The sequence below is a fragment of the Mya arenaria genome, chromosome 10, assembly GCF_026914265.1.
Source record: "Mya arenaria isolate MELC-2E11 chromosome 10, ASM2691426v1".
NCBI lineage: Eukaryota > Metazoa > Mollusca > Bivalvia > Myida > Myidae > Mya > Mya arenaria.
In genome coordinates, this window is record NC_069131.1 from 32,636,359 (window position 1) to 32,661,850 (window position 25,492).

Below are 25,492 nucleotides of genomic sequence, written 5' to 3' on the forward strand. Positions count from 1 at the left end.
CACCCCTCAAAAGCAGTCCTAAGCTAGCTCTTTACATAAGCTACACAAACACGAAGTTTAATCAATATCTATCAATGCTATCAAAAGTTATTTGGCAAAAAACATTTTTCTATTTCAAGAAACAGTGACATTGACCGTAGACCCTCCCCACTCAAAAGCAATCCCAAGCTAGCTCTTCACATGCTACCTACACACCAAGTTTCATCAATATCTGTCAATCCTAACTAAAGTTATTGGGCGGAAACCATTTTTCTATTTTAGTAATAGTGACCTTGACCTTAGCCCCTTCCCACATAAAAGCAATTCCAAGCTAGCTCTATACATAAGCTACCAACACACTAAGTCTCATCAAAATCTATCCATGCTAACTTATGTTATTGGGCAAAAATCATCTTTCTATTTTTAGTAACAGGGGACCTTGACCTTAGCCCCACCCCCCTCAAAAGCAATCCCAAGCTAGCTCTGAACATAAGCTACCTACGCACCAAGTTTCATCAATATCGGTCCATGCTAACTAAAGTTATTGGGCAGAAACCAATTTTCTATTTAAAGTAACAGTGATCTTTACCATTTTTCTATTTTAAGTAATAGTGACCTTGACCTTAGCCACTCCCCACTCAAAAGCAATCCCAAGCTAGCTCTTCACATAAGCAACTTACACACCAAGTTTCATCAATATCAGTCAATGCTAACTAAACTTATTGGGCAGAAATCATTTTTCTATTTAAGTAACAGTGACCTTGACCTTAGCCCCTCCCCCTCAGTAGCAATCCCAAACTAGCTCTTCACATAAGCAACTTACACACCAAGTTTCGTCAATATCTATCAATGCTAACTAAAGTTATTGGGCCGAAACCATTTTTCTATTTTTAGTAACAGTGACCTTGAACTTAGTCCACCCCCCGCAAAAGCAATCCCAAGCTAGCTCTTACCATAAGCTACCTACACACCAAGTTTCATCAATATCTATCAATGCTAACTTAAGTTATTGAACAGAAACCAATGTTTGACGCCCGCCCAACCGCCCGTCCGCCCGCCCGCCCAACGACAACCTTATTCTAATAACCTGGTTTTCGTTGAAAACCTGGTTAAAAAGGAAACGTGTTACATCCCTTTTTCGTTCATATGCTTTTCAAAGGCACATTCAAAGGAGAAAGTTAGACTTTACATGTGTACCTGTCTTGCTCTGCATCATATTTAATGACGGCTTGCATGGCTTACACTAGTTTTTTTTTTATTGTATTTCATTATTCATTTCATTTCCTAATTATTCTTAAGACTTCTGACATGCTTTGTTCTTCAATATATTCACCTCTTTTGAAACATGTTTAAGTCCAAATGAAAGTCAATACCTCTTTGTATTATATTTTATTACAAATTCGCCAATATTTCAACCGGATTTATATAATTTGTCATTGAAGAGTTGATTGTAACTATGGTGATATGTATAATGAGTCATTGATGTGATGGTTGCGAAGTCATCACAAGAGTTTATTATGCGTGATAAGACAGACGGTAAGACTCATTATTACTAAAAGATTAGTTAATTTGGTTTGAATAATCCCACAAACATACCAACAAATGTATGAGGTACGTTTATAGCCCTTAAGTTACTGCAAAATTGTGTTACTAAAATGAAATACCACTTATACCAAATATAAGAATATCATTGTATGTTCATTAGCGCAAAATATCGTTTATATTTAAACAGATTTACCTTCGACTCCAGCTACAGACTCGTTTTTATGCTTCAATTTCTTTCGCATGTCCTCTATGTAACGTGAAATCACACATGAAAATGGAAACTTAGCCCTGAACGAATGTCGTTCATATCCAGAGCTACCTGCTGTGATTTCACTTGAGTTTCCATCTTCTTGTGTCGACCGAAAGTCCTCAAACTGGCATACATTAAAACACACTAAGTCTGTGCATTTATTTTACAGTTATGTGTTACAATGTTCTTGCACTTTCTACATAAATGAATGTGTAATGTTGCGTCGAAGTCAAGATACATTCCAATTTATAGAAAACTTAACGATTTGTATTAATGGTCACCTTATATTTTATCTGATGATCTTCACATAAAATAAGCAGCTCGCGAAATATATCTTTTGTAACACATTTTTGATAGCGATCTTACAATTAAACAAATAATTAACAATTACATATTAATTTGGTTTAAACCTTAATGTCCGCTGCTCCTGGTGTATTGATAAATATAATCCACAATCTTCTTTTCCAAGTTTCCGCTGCTTCAAGTAAATCTAAGTTGCTGTCTGTATCCAATATTGCAATCAAACCTGCAAACACTGGTGTCACCTTTCCACAAAGGACCTGATGGCAAGAGCTCCTTGAAAAACAAGCAAAACCTAATGTTATTCTTCCGTTTTACTAGTAGGCATATTAAGTACATTCTTTTGACGTTTTGTTTGGTTTGTACCTTCTTATTATACAATCGAAGTTGCAGGGACAAGTTCAATAGTCAAGGCAAATACCTTGTTTATAGGAATTTGAGCTAGATAGCTCGACAAGCGAACCTAATGGGACAGCTATCGCTCACATGAGTATCTGAAGAAACTCGGGAAGAAAGTTTTTGCCAAGGAAGTCAGTGATTGCTAGGATAAAGGGTGATTGCTTATGAAAGTTGTGTTAAAAAAGAAATGTGATAGTTAATAGGAAAATTTCTCATTGTCGATGCAGTCATTAATCAATATGAAAAGTTGTGGTTGTTAAGAAATTTGATGGTTGCTAAGAAGATCCATGTGTGTTAAGGGGTGGGTTTGTTGTTAATATGTAACACGAAAACATGAAATTTGTGCTGCAAACAAGATTTGATGTTGTAAGGAGGTCGATGGTTGTTAAAGAAAGTGATGATTGTTAGGGAAGTAAGGGTGGCGTGCAAAACGTTTGCAAAAATCCACTAGAGAAACTTCAAAGTAAATATATGAGCTCTTAACATTGCTGTTTAAGACAAAAACAGTTTTAAATAATTTCCTTCTATAAGTCTGAAGAAAAATGGCCAGCGGGGTGGGCCCAGTTATGAGCTCAGGAGCACAATTTGTACATGTTTTGTAGAGAAGCAAAGGACGATTATAAATACCAAATCTGTTACACCTCTAGGCTTTGTGAATAACATTTGTCTTAATTATGATTATAAGATTAATTCAAACAAGTGACCCTCAAGGCGGGGCCAATCTTCACCCATGGGGCATGATGTAACCAAAGAAGTTGTTGACGACATCTAGAACGACCGGACATACTACCACAATAGATCACTATTGAGCATTTCCTGCTTAGGTTAGCTTATGAAAACAATAGACACACTAAACAATTACCAAGGGTCACAATTAATGCAAAACAGTTTATCATACTAAATAAAAAAATTAGAGTCAATTACTGGAAAATTACTCAATCGACCTTTCATGTGTACAATATCAATGTTTAAGAAATTTACTCATAAATACACAACCTGAATGTGCCGGCTTTATTTATTTTTCCAGTCGCCGCAGCTTCCTTTGCCATCCATGATTTTGCAATACTTTCAATTCCAGTTGACTGTTCCTTTTCGGTCAGAAGTCTTGCAAGCATTATTTGCACTCCGTGAAGAAAATCGAACGTGTCTTTTAAGAAGAAAATAAGAGGCGTACAGTACGTTATTGACGATAATCAAATCTTAAATCAATGAAAATACAAAATAATTTATATAAGATTAGGAAATCATCATCAATCGTAATCATAATTATCTGGAATAACTTGAGGTGCAACACATTACCATTCCCAGTTGATTTGTTGATATTTTGCAATAATATGTCAACTCTTCGCGCACCACGTGACGTGTCTAAAATGTCTTTCACTGATGCAGCTGACGATTGCACACACTGGACAACAATTCCCTTCACTCTTATTCTCGGAGCAATCTCAGATGACTTCTCGATGTGATCCTCTTCGTCCTCTTCGCCTTCAACATATTCCACATGTGTAGATTTTTCATTATCTATTGATTGGCCTGATTCTATTTTATTAATTTCACTGTCCTTCAAACTCGATTTAGTTTTTAATCTGTCTTCAACTTCCAAACCATCGCTTGACCTGTTTTCACTTTCGTCTTTTTCCTGGTCAGCTCCTCGACTATGCTGTGTCATTAAAGAAAGCCGTGGATGAGTTTGAACACTATCTTCGTTTTCACTGAAAGAATACAGTTTTCATCTTAATATTTCAATACAAGCAACATGGCCTGTAACAGGTATTCGTCAAAAACCATGCACACATGCTTATTGATCACGTTTTGAAAACATATTGTAGCAACACAGTAATTGTTTTGAAAAGTTCTTCCCGTCCGACTATCGACTAACCACGATTCATGTAGATGTCAATACGTGTGTACTCACGATCTGTCATTATCACCTCAAATTTATATATTGTGTGCAAAACTTTTGACAGTGAGATCGAGCATTACACATTTCATGTCTATTAACTCTTTGACGTTATCATTATCAATATAGAAATCTCTATTTTTAAACTTTTAATCTCTACAAGCAGTTTGTCCCCCTTTTTTTTATTAAACTCCGAATGCTTTTTAAAATTACCATTGGCATTTTAAAAAAAAACAACAACGTTGCTTCTTTCTGTAGCACTGATAGGACAACAAACCTTTTGTTCTCCCCAAGCATTCCTTTCTAAACACCAATGTGTACAATTTTACCCGTTTCAAAGTGCTGAAATCCCGTAATACGACATTATATAACCTAAGTATGTTAAAGTATAGAAAACTATGAAGTTATTCTTAGTATTATGCAGTTTATCTTAAGTTTGTCAATTTTCTGTAATACGCTTTACAGATCGTGTTGAAAAGAAATTATACGAATTGTCAATGTAAAGAACTTGGCAGTGTCTTCGAGCATGCCCTGCTTTAGCTGAGCATGCTCGTGTATACTGTTCTTGCGATTGTATGTTTTGATCAACCCTTAAATATGTTTGAAATAACGACGTCAGAAGAGACTTTAATAAAAGGAGATCGTGTGTTGGTATCTTTTTCAGCTGACCTAATATTTTGAACGTTTAAAAAGTAAAAAAAAACCTTTCATGCATTTTTCCAATCGCTCTGTCTTCGATTGGGAAATATCCTGGTAGTAGTGATGCCTTGAAGATCATGCTGACGGATTTTCCACGCATTTCATGAAGTTGAGGCATTTCTATATCTTCGGAATGCAAGTTATCTATGTGAACAGACTCCCACGTGCCAGACTTAAATAAATGTAAAGGGGAAATAATTTGAAGTACGAACTTCGTATGAATTTTAAACAACATCAAAATTATATAAGAAATAAAAGTGCTTTTACCTGAAAACCTTTGAAGCAGCCACCGGCTTTTCTTGGAAGCTGAACGATGATAACACAATGGGCAGTGCCTTTGTTTTTCATTTTTTCGTACATTTTGTCCATTTCACCAAGGACGCCAAATCTTGCGCAGTCAATAAGATTGGCGTTTTCGTCACCGGCCGCACATTGGATCAAGATCAAGCTTGGTTGTTTGACTTGTTTTAACAAGTGTTGTCTAAATAAAACAAAAGTATATTTCGAAAAAACTATAAATATATGATTTAAGTTTCCATGATTCCTTTCCTGTAAGTAACATTTATACATATGGTGGGTCAATGTATAGCTACCGCTTATATTAGGACTGGTTTCAGAAATTCCGCTTAGTTCGAAGTGTAATAGTGAATATCATTTACCGGAATATTGAATAAAAGTTCAAATCCTGCTTATTTGTGAGCGCGAATATATTGAAATGGAAACATAGATCATGATCTAAAGTTTGTGCCTATCGTACCATAAACTATAATAATGTAACGCTTTGCATTATGATTATAGTTAGTATGCACTTCAGTCAAAGATTATTTGTGCTTTAAGACTTGTTTGGGCATACATACCATTAAATGCAACATATAACTTCACCAAAGTGGTCAGAGATTTGAACATTGAAGCACTATAAGTTATATTCCGCTGTCGTTTTCCTTGTTTTCCTCTTTAGGAGATGTGTATACATACGTACACTTATATGCATTGTATAACATGAACGATAACTTGCAGTATGTATATCTATTTCAATAAAACATCACTTCACTGATATACTAAATAAACGTGGCCAGTGGCGTTTACTGGATTTGTCGTCGGTGGTCAAACAGTTCGGAGAAGTCGGACAATGAATTTTTTTGTACGCAAAATAATAAGTATAATACCTCCGGTTTGGTGCAGTCCATCTGATGCTGTTTTTTATATTTCCCTAGTGTGTGTTCTGTTGTTTTTGTTAATTGTATACGAACCAAATATAATTTTCCGTACCTAAACTCGGCATCCGGAATACCGCCAAAAAATCACCATAATTTCTTATGTCGTAATGATTTTGAAACTAACTAAAGGTAAATGTTGATTCCGAAAGTTGGTTTTATCTTAAAACTTTGCTACATGTTGCTTTCTTTAACCATGTTGACTTGTATCAGGATTGATTGATCATCCGTGTATTGTAATTAAAGCTGTTTTTAAGATTTACATCAATTGACAAGCAGAAAAGGTCAGGACACACTATATATATCACAGGCAATTAACATAAACTTCAAAATACCGCCTATGATAAGACAATGGATTTAAAAGCATTTAGGATGGAAACCTGAACATTAAGCATTTCGAAGTTATGGTGAAGCAGTTACATGTTCCGAAGTTAGAACCAAAGGGTAGACTTAAATAATCTCACTAAAAATATCTACACATTTTGATCAAGATACATGCACGGGTGAATAAACCCCTTCTGGCGTCCACAACCTACCTGCTTAGTACATATTCGTCAAAAATAAGTTTTGTATGCAACATGTTAAAATAGAAAGGCGACATACTGAATTCTGTTCGTGAATTGCTGTTCCGTTTCCAGCGAGGACAATGCTTCGATGAACAAAATGTTTTCAAGCCCTATCCTTGTTGCATCTCTTATCGCCTCTTTGTGATGTATCCCGGACAAAAGTTTCGAATGTGTGGTTACCTGAACAGAATTATCATAGAAGTACATAAAGTTTGTTCCGTCTATCTTTGCATGATCATAGCAATACTCTTATATAATGTAAGAGAAGCAAGTTAAACTGCGCACTTAATTTTGAAGAAATTGTCAATAGTTTTACCTACCATTACAACCATCATTATAACAAGAACGCATTTTATTTTCAACAGAAATAATTGTAGCATTATTTTTGTCAATCCCAGAATAGTTTCCCTTTTCAAAATAGTTATTACAGCCAAATTATCTTCGAAACTCCTTGAATATATGCAGGGTCTGCAAAATGTTCGTCTGTTCTTTGAAATCACTTGAGATCTCATTTACATATTTATTATGTTCGTTTTCAAAAACAGGCGCTTAGGACTCAAATTTTGTTTTTCAATATTATGGAATATAACACACATAGAATTGTCTAACTGTCCGCCAACCATTTGTACATGGTGTTCTTTAATTAACCTTAACCTTAACTTTACATTAATAGAGCAAGGTTTGAAAAATAACAAAAAATGTTTATTTTATGAACATGCGATTTTTAAAGTAATACTCTTTAAATACAAACATTAGCCTGATTTAAACTGGATACAATGTTCGTCCGGCTTAAAACAAAGATGCGTACAAAACTAAATGGGTAAATAAACTCGCCTTACAATGTAGTCGACTGCATCAATATTTTTCGATTTTTGGAAATGGACACTATGCACTTTATAACAATTGGTACACTTGCAGTGTTTGGTGCAAAGCCAAACTATATTGCTACTGGCGACCCATTTAATTATATTGTTTCAACAATCTACATTCTAAACACTTCTGTTGCGAAGCCTGATAAAACTTTATTATCCTTGGTAAATGAAGTTTAACAAAAAATATAGGTATATTGAGAACTGTCGTGGTGCTTTTTCGACATTGATACCAAATTACTCTTCTGGAAAAATTAAACTGAAGCAAAAGAACGCATGATCCTTAAATGTCTTGCATTAGTGGTAATATTTTCATGCTTAAGTTCATTGAGAGTTGCCCAGATGCCCTTTCAAGCTAACAAATAATCATGATTGATTAAGTAATGGTTTAAAGTATTATGATGGGATAAGTGAAATATTACTATTCATCAGAATCTTGTTAAAGGCTGTGTTGATGAAAATGATAATTCGTTTTAAAATGTAAAATTGACCTTAGGCAGTATTGGTGTAAGTGACGAATTTATAAAGTACTACCCTTATGCTGTTAATAGTGACATATTTGTAGTTGTTTTTAACAGACTGTGGCTAACAATTTCATTTAGTTGTGGCCTAGAGCTAAATATATAAATTTTACTCTTTTACTTGTATATAACTATTAAAAACCTAACTTTGAATATAAATACTATTTGAAAAAATAAGTTCCAACGATAGACGTTAATTCACGCAGAAAATGGGGTGTGCGCATTGAGAATCGAAACAGACATATATGGGCGAATCGGCGACTGTGTCAGACGTGTAAACGACACGAGGTAGAAGATTTTACTCCATTTTGACTGATTTACGGAGAAGACTAGTAAAGATACACCGTCGCGTTAATCCTAGAGCAATTAAACTGTTATAATTCCTTAGCATGTATAGTGCTGCTGAACTGTTTAATATTGCACAATATATAGTAAAAACAGATATCACAAGAAATGACGTATAAATTAACATTCGACAGACTTTTGGTTTGTTTCATATATTCCTACAAATGTATAAACTGTTGACTATAAAGGTAATAATTTCTAATCATTCACAGTATTTATTTCACATTCATTGCATTATATCTCGCACACTTGACATAAAATGTATTTGGAAATATGTGTTTATATTTTATAACATATGTTTAACTAATGACGAGAAACTATGAATAATGAAGGTCTATATATGCTTTGTTCTGTATTATTCTATATAAAATGGAAAATATATCATCACTCGATCATACCAGATTTATTGAAATGTTTGTTTTACCTGAGCTAGAATAGCTTTGTTTGTTTGAAGTTTGGCAACAAGAAATCCAACCAGACTGTCGTGCTTCTGACTGTCAAAATAATGTTCAGCAAGTTGTTTTTCTTCGTTTTCTTTACGGATAACGCATTCAGGTGTTGCAGAGGATAGAAGAAGTAGTCTGGATTTCTCAATGATCTGGTAACAACCACAACCATTTTTATACTTATACATAGAGATTAGAACTATAATATAACTATTTAACTGATTTTTCACTTGTTTATTTAGAGTTAAATAAAAAGAATAGTTATTCGTATTCATATGACTTTTCAATTAGTAAATACGATTAATTAAGCCTGTTTACATCCTTGACATTTTAACTGTTACTATGTATAGTAATACGTGCATTAATTCGTTATAATAATTTACGGTTAAAATATTATATGCTATTTGGAGAATCTGCTTCGACGATTATGAATTGATATTCGTCTCAGACTGTTTCTAATGAGATATAAAACATAAAATATCCATTTAACTGACTTCCTCATCTGTTGCATCTTGATTCTCAACAGATATGTTCAAAATGATTCCTGAACATGAATCTTCATTATAGCCAATAAATCCATCTTCAATGTTTGAACATCCGCTGCTTCCTGACCTATATATAAATAAAACACAATATATGTTTTAACATTATATTTCAAACATCAGCATTAAAACATTACCTCTGACATAATTAGTTACTGAGAACTCATATAAACTGATAGAAGCAGGTGAATAAACACCCAATGTATGTTGTATTCGAATAATTGTGTTGGCGACTATATTTGCGATGTTAAATGCCAGTCGCAAATATTTATATTGGATATTGCGTTAGCCTGAATCGTTAAACATATTAAAGGCAATTCAAACTTGTATAAATTGTCGCAACTTTTAAAACTATAGTGTGGTTGTCTCCATACTGTCGCACTTGTTTCATACATTTGTGAAATTCAATGATGCACTTTTCCTTAAATGCGCAACAGTATTTGGCCGATTTGCAATGGCGGATTAAATGAATACGATGTCGTTATAAAACCAACAAAAAGGAAAGTACGCTTCCCATTGGAATGTTGAATTTGAATTACATTTTCATAAACAAAATACGTTTTCCAAATAGTGTGGATAAATCTATAAAAATATGAACTAATTATTTGGAAATGAAATCACGAATATGAAGTCACCACAATATGTCAACAATGGAAGTGTTTTCATACATGATATTTTGTTCAGAATTCAACGGGAAATTTAACTTATACCGGACGAATTGTATGTGAGAGGAAAGGTGAACATACGAGCAATTATCTTTTATGTTTATGTCTTCAAGGATATGGCATATATTTCATCGAAAATTCGTTACTATTTTAAAATTCGTGCTAGAACGTTCACAACCCATATTTGTCAAACAGAGATGAACTGAAATACTAGCAAAAGTGAAATGAAGTTTATAATTTAAGGAAATAATAGATTGATAAGGAATACATTGGTGGCTCAGGTAATAACTGTTTTAAGTAAGCAATTGGTTGGTAAGGAAGTCAATAGTTGCAAAGGAAATCATTGGTCAAAATGAAAGACATTGGTTGTTTTAGTTAAGATCGCTATGGTTTAAGGTCATTGGTAAGGAAGTCAATGTTTGTTTATGAAGACTTTGGTTGAAGGGAGAAACCGATGCTAAGGATGTCATTGGCTGATATGGCAGTATTAGGCTGCTAAGGTATTCATTGGTTGCTATGAATGTAGGTAGTTGCTAAAAAGTAAGTGTTTGATAAGGAATGTTTTGTTTGCTCAGGAAATCAATATTATTAAGAAAATAGTAGATGCTGCGATGGAGGTCAAAGGTTGCTAAGAAGGTAAGCAGTAGCTAAGTAAGTCAATTGTTGCCAGGGATGTGATTAATTGCTAAGGAAAACTTTGGTTGCAAAGGATGTCATCGGTTGCTAAAGTGGACATGTAAGAAATGAGGAAAATTGCTTTTGTATATTATCAAAAGTCTTGGTCTTGCGGTTTAAAACTATTCAAATTGAACCGCATGGGAAATTGTTATTACGTGTTTTTTCTCACAATGCTTTGCATATTATTTCACAGCGAATTTTTTTTTTTATATTTATACTTGTCATAACAAATGCAAATACACATTGCTTTTTTAATTTATCTTGCGAGTAAGGTAACGCATGTAACAAATGTATTTTGAAGGAAAATATTTAAAGTTAATATTAATATTGAATATTTTCTTGTTTTCATTAGATTGATTTCTTAATTGAAAGTGTTATTTTGCTTAAAGCGCAATATTTTGAACGGTTAAACCTTGCAATTAGTCAAACAGAAAGCAATTGACAAAATTATGGTCTGCGTGACCATGTTATCAACGTACGACACAATAGCGTTAGATCAAGAATTTCGGTTTGATATTCAGGTATAAGCATACATACTAATGAAAGTTTTACTTGCAAATTGAAACATATGTTTTCTTACGACTTTATTTCTAAACTTTGTTTCGAATTATATAGCTTGCGACTCAGTGTTACTGGTTCGAAAAGATTTACGTACGAAACTATCGTTAATAAGAGGGTCACCGTGTGTTCATGCTTCTTTTAGACAAAATAGATCAATATAAAAACAAAGAAAATGAAAAAAACTAAACTACATTAAACGAAACGCTGGCAAATTATATGCTAGCAGTATTTATATTAAAAAATATTTTTACATAAAGCTCTGTTTCGGGCTAAGTGGTTAAGACAACAAATCACCTTGCTGTGGAAAAGACTTTCACGTAATGTTTTGCCCATTCCTTTAGCACGTTAGCTAACTGTTTTTGTTTAGAATTAAGCAAGCAGTCACTTGTAAGAAAGTGTTTTTCCAGCCGATTGATGAGTGGAATTGGAAACCGTGTGTAGACCATATTTTTTTCAGCTACTACAATCAGCCTGGAATACAGTGAGTAAGTGTTACTCAATCGAAACATAAATTAATTGTCTTGCAAAATGTTCTCTTTGCAAACGATTAAACCATTTACCTTTTGGAAATGTTAACATTCATATCGCTTTAGTTAAAATCAGGAATTATTAATTTCCATTCATTTATACAGTCAATCATCCATTATGTCACACCTCCACTACAAGTATCCTTTGGACTACAAATGCACTATTATGAAATTAAGCTATAAGTAATAATCTGCTTGTTATGACAAACTTTATATACAATAAGGACATCGTGTCGTGTATAGCCTGCCAATTATATGTGCACTTGTTTACCAAAATGTACACAAATGACGAATAGGTTTTGATCTCTTTTGGCAGCTCATATAATAGAAATACTATTTGCTTTGAAGCGGTTGATTGTTTTAAATATATTTGTTTGACAGAAATGATTTATTATGGTGTTTATTGTTTGACAGAAATAGATAACTACGAAGTTTAAACATGCATATATTATCTTAAAAATCTTTAAGCTGATGCAAATACCTGAAAAGCGGATGAACCTGACATTTCACCCGATGAGTTCCGAGTCCAAGGTCAACAAATCGCTGGCCACCAAAGTACACATAGTACTGATTTAAGGTGTCGTAGAGACTGACATACAGATTCTCCAGATTCAGCAACACTACCGTGTTTCCAGTTTCCATGCACACCTTTATCTTGTTAATGTTTCTGCAGATCTAAAGATGGAACGGACAGCGACACGAATGAGCATGTAATTGATCAGTAAAAACATGTTATCAACGTGCTAAATTTAATGCAACACCATAAAATTAAAACATTATCCGTGACAAACCATGGAAAGAGATCAGTTTATGTTGGTATCATTATAAAAGGTCTTGTGTGAAATACGTGTGTGTTTTTTTTTAAGAAAAAATATCAATTCAAACAAGTTTTTTGTCACCTTCGAAGGTTGCAAAATAATCATTTACGTCCGAATTCAGTAAAAAAAAAGTTAAAAATACAAACTATTAACACTTTATGTATGATGTATGTCAAATAATTTTACATTTTTAATAATCAGTAAGCAACAACATGTGTATTCGGTTAAATTAAAATGTAACATTATGCTAAATGAAGATATCAAAGAATAAGCTTATTTGAGGGTATGATTCCTTAAAACATACAATAAATGGCAAATTGACTGACTATGTCGGTGAATGCATATTTCAAGTACTATATGAGGCGGTATATCACTTTGAATAAAACGTGGTATACATATCATTATCTGCCAATAACTGCTTACAATTGGAATACATAACTGATATACTTGATAATTTTGAAATATAAAACCGGGCAATGAGGTTGTTCAACAAAATATATGGTTTATCTTGCATTACTGTAAAGCAAGGATTAAGAATAATCAAATACATATCTATATAAAACTTTAAAGAGTATCCAATAATTTAGATACCTGTGTGTATTCCTGGTCGCCCCTAAAACTGCTTCCAAATATATAGAATGGCCGCACTCCTTTTTCGATACTTAAGATCTGTTTCTGCATCAGGGAAACGGCGCCAAAATTGTCAGCCAACAAAAGCGGGTATCGATTTTCTCTGCATGTTGATAGACAAAACACTTACACATCTGATACTAGCAGTAATGAAGCAAAACTGTAGTGATTAAATAATATACATCCTGGAATATTTGAGTTGCTGTATCTTGAAATGTTCAACACGATATGTTTTTTTGCAGGGATATAACTAAGACTGAATATTAGTAGATAAGTAGCAAACATATGTGTAAAATTTATGTAGAAATTATTACCATAACACCATACTAACACATTTATGTAAATGGGTTAAAAAAACGTACACTACTAGCAGAACTCCGTAATATAATATATTGTTACGTACCCATAAGTATCGAACCGGTCAAAAATGCAAGCATTTATGAGTCCGGAATGGCTGCAGTCTGGATCTGATTCCTTGGGCTGCAAAATAAATTTATTAATATGCATTTATATAAGTATATGTATACTCAGTAAAAGATCTATGCAAAATACTGGAATAAGAAGTTAACATATATTGACATATTGTCTTTGCCTAAGATACGAAAAATGTTCAGACCACGCATTTACCGAGTAAGCATTACATGTAAATCAGTCAAGATGAAATATTAATAATAATAATATTTCAATTTGAACAACAAGAAACACAGCCAGTAGCTTAGTATTTTACCAAGAAAGACATAAATCTGGTTAATTCTAAACAAAAACACCCACTAAAAAGCTTAATTTACAATTATTCAGCTTATCAAAACTGTGTTATTACCGTTTCACTTATCTGTATATGTGGTCTTAAAAGTTCTCTAAAACGTTTGACTGGATCCACCTGTTGTAGTCCGTCAAAATTTCGTTTGATGCAGTGCTCTAATTCAAGCCACGTTGGCTGACTTCGTGACCGCTCGATGAAGGCAAATACCATCTTAATCAAGCTATCACAAATGTATGCATACTATGTAAATTTATAAACATACGGTTATGCATGTGCAAATATAGTATAAACCCTGTCATGTATATTTGACTTGTTTTACGATTCCATGCATAATATAAATATATACGTTGCCAGAAAGTATGGCATGTGTCTCAACATATTCCAATCACATGGATTCCAGGAAAGAATTATATCTATACAGGCTCTATCATGTTAAGTTTCAGTTTCTTCGTATGTTTTAAATGATTCAATCTCTAAATAAATACCTATAGAAGTCCCGCAGTCCAAAGAATTCCCGAAGTTCATTGGTTGCATCATTAAACACTTCAAGGTATGACTCGGCAAGCGGTTTTATCAAAGGCTCGATTATTCGTTGAAGTTCCTTTTCATTGGACGACGCGCATATCCCTCTATAATATGAAAGGATAACACAATTGAACTTTATCAAAAAATATATGAAGAACCATGTATAATTACTACGAAGACACAAATCATTTTTATAGGGCCGATTTGCGAAGGTGTATATACTTCTTGAGAATATGATGTTTAAGTTACCCATGGCCTTTAGTATGCTGTTTGTTTCTGTGCGTTTCGATTTCCATACATTTCTCAAGTTGTGCTGATAATAACAATGATTAACATGTCAAATAGGACAAAAAGTAAATATATCTAAACAACACACAGCAATTACAAAACAATACTCGTACCTCGCTGTCTCAATTAATTCCCGTTCGTCTGGGACATCACGTTGAACAAATATTCCACGATTCATTTTGGCTGGATCCAACGCCCAATTTGAGAGACCAACAAAAGAAACCTGTAAACAATGCATTATTTTTTATGTACTGCTGTCATGAATGCACTACTAACGCATATAAAGATAAACCATATAATATATTAGTCTCCTTCTACATGTACATTCAACATAAATGAAGTATATGTTTTGTAATTATGTAACGATTTGATTGATACCCGTAGTATTTGTGACAATTATTTTTCTTTGGCTAAAATGCGATATAACGAATAAAATACAAATCTGTTTAGCTTGTACGTTTTTTGTTAAAAAATAAATTTAATAACTTGCAGTCTACTTTACCATGACTTAAAAAGGGATGCAATTATGAATATCTTCTTTTCTTTTTGAAACTAATTGAACATTCAGCAATCAGGATTAAACACAAAACCTTAATTTTGAATTTCATATGACTTGCATTAATAAAATTGGTTTTGTAAAAATAAACCAAAATGTTTATTGATTGGTCAATAGCTATCCAATTATTACTATAGACCGGTCAAATAGTTTAGCCAAAAGATAACCTGTGGACAACTTATAAAGGTTTTATACAATTGATTGATGATGGTCAAACTAAGCAACTATACCTTTTTAAAGTTATAAACAAACGGTATACACGCAGTATAATACACACATAATATTTAATACTCATTTAAATGTTTACCTTTAGTATGCGGTTATTACGAATATGTAAATCGTACGAACATCGATATTTTTTATATAAGTGATATTGCTTCTATTTTGTGACGCTGTGTGTCTCTCAATTATTATAAGCTTGTTGTTTATTCTAGTTGTTGGCCTTTGGACTTGTCCCTGTCGTTTAAACTGTTTTATTCGAAACACGATACTCTTTAAGCCGATGCTAGTGGGCAAATTTGATTTTGACTAAATGAATTCACACTGTAATGTTATAAGCTGAAAATAGGATGATCCTTGCTTACACCGGACCGGAACTTCTTGTCATTTGATTCATTTTTTCATTAAGTAAAAACTACCGAAGGTAGAGGAATACTATTTACTGACTGTTGTCACAAAGCCTCTGTAGTGTACCTCTACCAATATTAGTAATATAAGTATTCTTTTACAACTTAAGTTATCGTCAAGTTTCTCATGCACGATATTTTGTTGTGGTTCAACGTACATAAATAGTATTCTTTAGCATGAACTCTTTTTAGTATTTTTCCTGTTAGATGGGGTTCATTGAAATCTTGAACCGTTTCCCCGGACTTCGGTCCTTATGTATACTCTCCCTGTGTTTGGGAATGTTTGTGTGTCAATGGTATAGGACTACATAAAACGACTGAACCTTACGTTCTTACAATAATCAGTTGTAAAAAAAACTAATAGTCACACAAAAAAAGATGATACTATTGGTTGCTGGTGGTCAGTTGGGCATTATCATTTGTTCCGAGAATGTAAACTTTGCACAATTATATGACATTAGCAAGGAAGTGTAGCTATGATTATAGCACACCCAGGTATTAACCTTCATGTATTCTTCGGGGGTTTCATCACCTTGGCAGCCATCCTCAAGGAGTGGGTGCAAAGTCTGTAACATACAAATGCGCATCTATAAGCATCAAACCAAATTATTACGATTGCTTATCTTTTACATGTGTGCGTGAAATGAAATAATGATATAGTGGACTAATTTTTATTTCTTTATTTTTTACCTTTGTCCACGATTATCGCAGTGCTTAGTGCACACTACTCTCACCCAGGCGACCCGGGCTGGGCTATTGTAAGATGGATTTGTGGTCAACAAGCAAGACACGTTAGGTTTTTGTACGAATTTACCTCGGTTTCCTCCACAACATAAGACAAGAATTTCTCGCACCAGAGTGTCTAAGGGTATGTTTATCTAACTTTCTTCACAACCGTTGTAAAAAAAATACGTTTAGTTAAAATAAAGTTTAGTTTAAACTATAAAACATTTAACGCTGCTTTCTATGCTTTCCAAAGCATCGACTTAACCATTAACTTGTGAATTACAGAACATGATAACTGAGTTTGTTTGTTTGAACGTGTGCAAGTGTACACTATATGTTGATGCCTAGAACTGAAAATTATAGAGAATACTAGGTAAGTACCGTGGGTCGAGGAAGTGTATCTGGCAAGGCGGAGGAATTTATCGGGTGATAATTTATTTGTTAAATAAATTAACATCAATTTTCTTAAAGTTATCAAATACCTTTTCAAAAGATAGAGACAACTGTTTTATCCTATGTTAAGATCGGCATGCAAGAAACCCGTATTTTAATGTGCCAAAAAATAGTTCTCAAAACTTTTCATTTTATTTATTATGTTTATATACGATGTAATTACATTTAAATCCGTCAATATAAATTCAAAACATAAAAGCTTTTAAAAGTGCATAAACGTGGATCAGTCACCAAATATTATCTTATTATACTACAATTATGTCGCAAAACACAGACTACACAAATCATGGTTCAAGATCACGAGTGTTTACAAACAATCGCAACCTGTTCAAAAGATTTAATTCATGTTGATATTAAAAAATAAAGTGTTGGATGTTCAGAACTGCACCGGCAAAGAAATCATTTATTTCTGTTGTAAGTGAGATTTTGTCATTCCCGGCAGAAATGGACGTAACTATCGTTGAATGCGGCACATCTTCAGCATTTGCCGGTTGAGTAAGTTCACATGTATATTTTTAAACCTTTTGGGTTGCCAATGTCATTATCTTGCAAAGTGATTAAACTTTCCGGGATAGTTTGTTGTTTGCGGACTATTAATAAGAGTCTAAATCATAATTTGTACTTTTCCTCTGATATTCAAGAATAGAAAAGAATTCCGTGTTCGCGGCCACATGGCCAACTGACTGTAGATAAACAACGTGGTCAACTATCCTAATAAACTAAAATTTACACGGCACCTTGTTATTGGATCGATTTGTATGCAATGACAGGATATTAGGTTGGTAAAAATAAAGTATAAATAATTCAGTTTAGCTTAACAAATTACAAAAGACAAGAAACATCAAAGATCAAAGTACCTGAGTAGCCAACTAGCATGTCTCGTCTGTGTATGCCGGTTTTAAAAATGTCAGATCCAGGGAACAATTATGTTACCTGCTGATCGACCAAGGAAATATATATATGTATTGATAGTTGATGGATGTGTTTGCTCCTGAACAATACTTTTACTTGAGTAAAATGATCCTTGTTGAACTGCTTTTCCAACCTTCACGAAAATCACATTTAATGTACAAATTATGGTAAAATGATAAATGTGTGGATTATGAAAACAACATTTTATAACACTATGTAACTATTTAACTGGTTGCTATCGTTTTAACATTACCTTTAGAGGCATACGCGGACTATCCTCAGCTAGTCCAACCTCGTCAAGAACCACCGTGGACACAAACGTGGACAAGTTCCGGTCTTTTTGGAAATGTGCACATTGTCGGAATGTTGCCACTATTCCATCTGGAGTCGCTAGAGGACTGCATTGGAAGGAAACCATCTGCGTCTGTGTAAATCATAACGGTGTATGCATAGTGACTATTTAACCTTACTGAAGTCAATTCGTTCAATTTAATGAAATGTACCTACTTCCTTTATTTTTGATCAAATTGATTGGTTGTATTGACATAAATGTACCTACTCTCTTTGTTTTTAAATATGTTTAGGGCATTGCCATTGTCTTAAAATAATCATCCTGATGCAGTACAGCCACGTTTCTCAATTCCAATCATCAAACGAAGCTTATCTCGTTCAACCCCTTAAGCACTAAACAGTCAAAGGTCAAAAATGGTAAGACGAACACACAAAACACACCCAACCAACAACTAAACTGCAACATAATAGTTGTGGCGTTAAACGCTGTGCACATATGGTGAGCCCTAGTAAACATAACATCGTAATGACTTTGACATGCGACTGGAGGGCGTTCGTGTTTAAAGTAAGACATTAGTTTAATGTAGCATGAATTAGTCTCGAGTTATCATGGACACGATATCGACCAGAATTGTAATCCCCGATGAACAAGAACAATGCCAATCATTTAAGATCCCGAAATGTAATACTAAAGTTGCATATCGGACAAAATGTTTAAAAGCATCGTTACTAAAATAGTGAACTTTATATATAAAACACTACATCGATCGGAATTAAATCACTATTCCTCAAGCAAGAGCCAATATCATGTTGTTCTTGTTAATCATAGACGGAATCTGATGGGAAAACTGAACTTAGTGATTATACAATTGATAACAGGCAGTGTCAAGGGTTTTGAAAAACACAAAATGTTTTCATTCAAAAGTGGTTACGATAAAACTAATTTCGTTCATTGTGGCAAAATGATTTGATTACATTTCAAGAAATTAATGACTGGCATGTTTATTTTGATATAATAATAATTATGATTGTAAGCCCAATCTCTCAGTTGAACTTGTTAGTTTAATGTAAAATCCAAATTCTTCAAAAAGGACTGATTGGATTCCTTGAAATTTAAAACAAAATCATAGCTGTGCCTTATATAAAAAGAAAATCCAATAAAACTTAAAAACTTAAAATTCTGGTATTTAAGAATGTATACCAACATGATTTATATTGCCATTTGCAAAATAACATTATAACTTTTACATCACACATTTCCTTCCTTTTCACATTGTCATAATTTCAAAAGAAGAAAAAGTTGTTAAATTGTTATATAATCTGTTTTAATATACAATAAGTTACTCGCTGAGATATGGGTTATGTTTGTTCATATTATTGAGCTTTAAATACTTAACTGACCCTAACCAATAAGTCATCCTCTTCTATATTTCATTTACACTCGTGAATCGGATCGGTAGTTTGAGTTTTAAGGCAACGGAAAGGAACAAACATAAGTGGATATCCTGTTCGTAATATCGCTATTGATACAATAGACACATCAGGAGCACGTTTTTATTTGGTTGTACAATAAGGGTGTTTGTAAAATTCAACTTACCTGTTTGAGACTCTTGAAAAGATTGCTATACGAACTATTCCCTTGCATTGCGTCAGATACGATTGTTTTTGCAAGAGATTTTGAACTTCCGGGCTTTCCGACAAGGAAGAGTGGAACTCTCAGTTCAATGCAAATAACCATCATAAAGACGTTTTCCTTCAACGCAGCATTGCGCGCAATATTTTTTGTCAGATTCACGTTGTCCAAAATTGCATGTTGACAGCTGCAAGCATTTCATGACATTAACATACTTTAATAATTGTTTACTGCTTGGAAACAAAACTTACCATCATAATATCAGGGCAAGGTTTAACACAAAGTTTAAAACACAGTTTCTTTACTCAAACAGTCAAGGGAATTGGGCAACGAGTTTTATTATCATCAGTTACGGCCCCATCCCATAGAGCATATACTCATAACATAAAGTTTCACCCTGATAATTGTGATATCTAAAAACCTACTTTTCAATTTCTTCCAGTATTTGATCAGCGCCATCATTTTCTCTTAAACAAAATGGTGCTTTAAAATGCTTTTCGATGGCCTGTCGGTACATTTTCCTGGATTTCAAGCAAGCATGATAGCAAACACCAAGTGCAAGTATCAAAGACCTGGTAAGGTCTGTAAGGTTCTGAAATTATACAAAGCTTATTTCAAATATATATTTTACAGGCTGCATCGGTCGGTTTTCTGGATAGAAACAGTCTATAGCTCGTCAAAGCGGTCTTTAACCGCAATTATGGTGCTTATTCATTGAAGTGTTTCTACCGGATATAGAACATGACGATGACGATGATTCTTAATCTGATGAAAACTAAATTAGTTTTTTAGACTTATATAGTACGTTGAGTTACATGTGTTACAAATTGAACATATTCGGTTATTTTATGCAGATATTTAATACAAAATATTTAGGTATTTGCGTACTCCTGATCCTGCCTCATTTTCAGTGTCTTTTGTTGGTGTATCATTAACTTTGTTTCGCATGTTCATTATTTGATACAAAAATTCGCTTCCTTTTGAGAAGAACCATGACATGACAAACAATGTCCTCTCCACGTCTCTCAACGACACGAAGCTGCATTCATCCTATCAAAATACAATTATTACATATATTCATATGTTATGAGTATAACAGGAATTACGTTTACTGCCTACCGAAGTAAAATAATAAAATTATAATAGATAATAATGTATCATTAAACTTCTAGTACCAGGACGGTTTAATCTATGACACAAACACATTTAAGAAATTTAGTATTGAAAATGACTCCGTCGCAGAGTTCTTATGGCTATTGCAATAGACCGGCAATCCAGCGAGTCGGGTTTGATTCCCGGTCGATGCGGTTCACTTTTCATATATAAATAGCATCAACTGGGATTTTTACACTACTAAATCTCAAATGTGTACACAGATCTTCATAAAATTGTAGCATGCGCATTTTCGTTTGTGTACGATTATATATCTAATAAAACCTTAATATATTACATTAGATTTGGATTAAACATACCTCCTGTTTGCGCATGAACGTCTGGGATTCCGTCAAAATTTTACTTAAAACTGGGGTCAGGTTGAACGTTGTAGGCAGCTTTTCTTCACTTACCTGAATACAAATATGTACATGATGCTTCAGCATGCTTCAGAACATAGAAAAAATTAATGTTCAACACACGAGAAAGAATTTTATTTCATACTATTCCGATTTTTTATTCGTCCATTCGTCATTATTTCATTATGTATCAATTCATAGTTTCATGTCTAGGTGCAACTTCCTGTGAAGTCCTTTTTTGCTTATCTGCTGTTTTGTCAATTAATATGATGGTAAAATATACAATTGCACATCTCAGTTAAAATCATCTAATGCTATGAATGATACAATGTTGCAATTACTAATGAAAATTACTGATGCAATTATTTATGAAACTTCATGAAGTTCATGTACGATACAATGTTGTCGTGACTTTGTTAACATATGTTGTGTTTAAATGCTGTTTAGAACTGGTTTTAAATGCAGTAATGACATGTGAAACCTCGGATATCACAATCAACCTCATATTGATAAGTTCCAGAAAACACAGTAATACTCACATAACGCTTGACCATTTGATGAATGTACAATTCCTCAACGTCTTTCGTCAACTGCCCAAAATCCCAGACTAACGGCCTAAGACTCTGGGGTAACGGGTGTACTCTGTAAACCTACGGGGAAATATTTTCATTGTTTTAACGATTAAGTACGTGTACTACCGCTTGTCGTTTGACTTGACTTATAAATAATGTCTACATGAAAAATATATTTAAGTATATTGCAAGTGTGCTTATAATACGTATGTAATCAGCACTGAACACTTACAAGCCTTCTCAAAGGAATTTGTCCGAATGTGTCTCTTGTTTCCTCGGCGTTTACATGGTATCCAAGGCCAGCTTGTTCTAGTTTTTCAACAAGCTTCTGTGAATGCCTATATGTGAATAAATTATGAATGCATAAATACAGTGGATACATAGTCACAGGCCTTTTATCAAAATAATTGCATTTTAAAAAAATACGAATGCATTGTTACGCCACGCCAATTGAAAAATCGACTAGATAAACCCGCACATTCCGTCGGGATGTCCTATCAAAATAATGTACAAGCAAGGTAATAGTATTTTATAATAGTAACATGTGAAACCAGTTTTGGTTTAACATAAGGAAACAAATCTGCTCAACATTTATACGTAAATTTGTTCACGAATTAAGTCTAACGTTAAACTACTAAACTTGTTCTTGTCGAATAGCGTAATAATATACTAAAATCGCTTAGAAGTACTTAACAGATGGGTTGATTATTCGAGCGTTTTAGAAACCGGAACACCGAACGGTATTGGCTCAACACTAATTTTTCAACATCCACGTGATTAAAATGGATGATTTCATAAACAGTGTATAAAAGGTAACCTTCAACATAGTGAAAGTTTACATACTGTCCTCTCCACGTTATTATATTACAAAGGCGTACTTATACCTTCGATATGGATTGCACGCAGCTACCATTTTCAAATTCGGACAAAGATTAAGCCTGTGTCCACGTAAAGTTCTATCAAACATAATCTCCTTTAAAAGACCTATCGCCTCGGTTGTGTTTGCCTCGTCGAAAAACAGCACAGTGTAGATATTCAGTCCGTGTTTCGAATTTTCTCTAGCTAGATTGTCTGCTTCGTTTACTTTCCTTTCAATATCAGCGTATGTTGTACCTCCATGAACCTACAAATAATTACCAAAAAGTAATATATATATATATATATATATATATATATATATATATAAAATGTGTTAAACCCTGTCTACCATGACAACTTTAGTCCAATTCAATTTACTATATATATATATATATATATATATATATATATATATATATATATATATATATATATATATATATATATATATATATATATATATATTTATATATATATATATATATATATATAGTAAATTGAATTGGACTAAAGTTGTCATGGTAGACAGGGTTTAACACATTTTATTGCACCAATCTGTTCGATGTTTTGATAAGGGGAAAACCACAGTAATTAAAACAATTAACTGTAGTTTAAGTTATCAATTAATGTTCTCATTTTCTATGCTATAGACATAACCATTATACATAACAAAGTGCATGGGAATATATATAAATAACCGTTATATCATAGTAAAATTATGCGGAAAATACCTTCATGACAACTGTATTCTGCAGCTGTCGATCTTCCGGAACTTGCAACGAACACATGAACTTGATTAACCGGGTTTTTCCGCAACCAGTTTCTCCCATAACAATGACAGGAATGTCACACCTGAAATAAAGGATAATACAACTGAAAATGTAATTGTCTTAATTTGATGTTTACTATGCTTCAAAATTGCGCTATTCAATTATTCATGTCTTTTTTCTAAAAGTCTTCCTCCGATTATGATTATAAAAACAATGCACTTTATTTTCGAAAAGGTATGAAACGGTTTTATTGTTGTTATATGACTTTTTAATGTTGTACTGTGTTTAATTCGTTAATACTAGTTGTTTGTTATTGGTACATACTTGAAACGCATGAAGATTGCAAGTATTTTCTTCGTGTTGTCTGTGGTAAGCTCATAGGTCGGATCTGGATCTTTTGTCCTAAAACCACCCATAACGTTTGCGAGTTTTTCAATTCGTTGACTCCTAAAATAAAAAGGTGTTTTATTTCTTCCCACGGGTGTATTCTCGCAAATATATTACCACGTGCACGTATTTAGTTCATATATATATATATCAGTAAAATAATTTACACAAGTGTGGGCAACCAATGTTGAAAAATTATAGAAATATAAAAGAAAGAAAAAACGATTGATTACGTTTCACTTAAGACCTAAGCTTGAACGGATTCCGGGTGTCGTGATATTTTCTAACGCCACATCAATTATTATATACTTACTTACTATATACTTCACAAAACAGAATTCCATAAACTTCCCATAGTGCTTACTAAGTATATACTATATGAACTTTATAATTTGATGAAATAAAGAATATACTCAATTATGGGGCCTGTAGTGAAATTAACTAAGCATAAGTATTAAAGCACAAGTTCACGGGCAAACAGGCAGGGTTTAGAACTATCCTTTGTTCAATAATGTTCTTGCGCACAAATAATGATTAAAAGCAGGATTTTAAAAAGCAATGTGGGCAAGTTTAAATATGTTTTACCTTGGTAGTGTATCAAAATTTTCACGGAGATTTACTTGATTTCGAATGAGAGCATGATATAAGTTCTTATCCATTATGTGTTCCTCCAAGACAAGCTCACTTTGTTGATCAATGAGATTTCCGCTAGCTGGATCAACATTGAATCCAAGAAAAGTGAATGAAACCCCATCACTGTTGAAAAACAGATATGGATGTGGACTGAAATAATAAATTATCACGTGTTTACATTAAATCAATATCAGTTATTTAATTTTCTAATTTCGGCAATGCCATTTGCCTACATATCGCGTTTAATTTTACATGATTTTTTAAGAAAGCATTTATACAAGGCATATTAGGTATGTGTCATTGTGATTGCTGAAAAATTGCGATTTTAGAAATAAAATCAGATGACGATACTAACCGAAATACGATATTCTTTGCAAAACAAATGAAATATGGTTTCCGTTTTAAAATGACGATGTGTAACACATATACTACGGATGCGTAGTGTCGACGTTAAATATCGGATTTTCATTCATATGTATAAACACATGTGTTTCAACGCAATAAATACCAAGGTGCACTCGGTACTTTGATTTT

The 25,492-nt window shown here is 33.3% G+C and overlaps 1 protein-coding gene across 1 annotated transcript in view; it reads right to left on the bottom strand.

Annotated features, from left to right (window-relative positions):
• Nucleotides 1-4,054: 4,054 nt before the first annotated feature.
• LOC128204601 (E3 ubiquitin-protein ligase rnf213-alpha-like) overlaps nucleotides 4,055-25,492 on the bottom strand; it is a 57,042-nt gene continuing 35,604 nt past the window's right edge. Inside the window, exons 32-56 of the mRNA XM_052906005.1 lie at nucleotides 24,911-25,108; nucleotides 24,263-24,385; nucleotides 23,900-24,020; nucleotides 23,195-23,433; nucleotides 22,543-22,648; nucleotides 22,278-22,388; nucleotides 21,700-21,792; nucleotides 21,116-21,277; nucleotides 20,653-20,819; nucleotides 20,192-20,414; nucleotides 18,557-18,727; nucleotides 16,716-16,778; nucleotides 15,144-15,253; nucleotides 14,703-14,846; nucleotides 14,275-14,437; nucleotides 13,858-13,934; nucleotides 13,416-13,557; nucleotides 12,488-12,681; nucleotides 11,774-11,950; nucleotides 9,528-9,645; nucleotides 9,012-9,185; nucleotides 6,890-7,032; nucleotides 5,340-5,553; nucleotides 5,078-5,244; nucleotides 4,055-4,133 (exon numbers count right to left, since the gene is read on the bottom strand). Coding sequence (XP_052761965.1) covers nucleotides 4,055-4,133; nucleotides 5,078-5,244; nucleotides 5,340-5,553; nucleotides 6,890-7,032; nucleotides 9,012-9,185; nucleotides 9,528-9,645; nucleotides 11,774-11,950; nucleotides 12,488-12,681; nucleotides 13,416-13,557; nucleotides 13,858-13,934; nucleotides 14,275-14,437; nucleotides 14,703-14,846; nucleotides 15,144-15,253; nucleotides 16,716-16,778; nucleotides 18,557-18,727; nucleotides 20,192-20,414; nucleotides 20,653-20,819; nucleotides 21,116-21,277; nucleotides 21,700-21,792; nucleotides 22,278-22,388; nucleotides 22,543-22,648; nucleotides 23,195-23,433; nucleotides 23,900-24,020; nucleotides 24,263-24,385; nucleotides 24,911-25,108 — 3,679 coding nt within the window. The remainder of the gene's footprint in view (nucleotides 4,134-5,077; nucleotides 5,245-5,339; nucleotides 5,554-6,889; nucleotides 7,033-9,011; nucleotides 9,186-9,527; nucleotides 9,646-11,773; nucleotides 11,951-12,487; nucleotides 12,682-13,415; nucleotides 13,558-13,857; nucleotides 13,935-14,274; nucleotides 14,438-14,702; nucleotides 14,847-15,143; nucleotides 15,254-16,715; nucleotides 16,779-18,556; nucleotides 18,728-20,191; nucleotides 20,415-20,652; nucleotides 20,820-21,115; nucleotides 21,278-21,699; nucleotides 21,793-22,277; nucleotides 22,389-22,542; nucleotides 22,649-23,194; nucleotides 23,434-23,899; nucleotides 24,021-24,262; nucleotides 24,386-24,910; nucleotides 25,109-25,492) is intronic.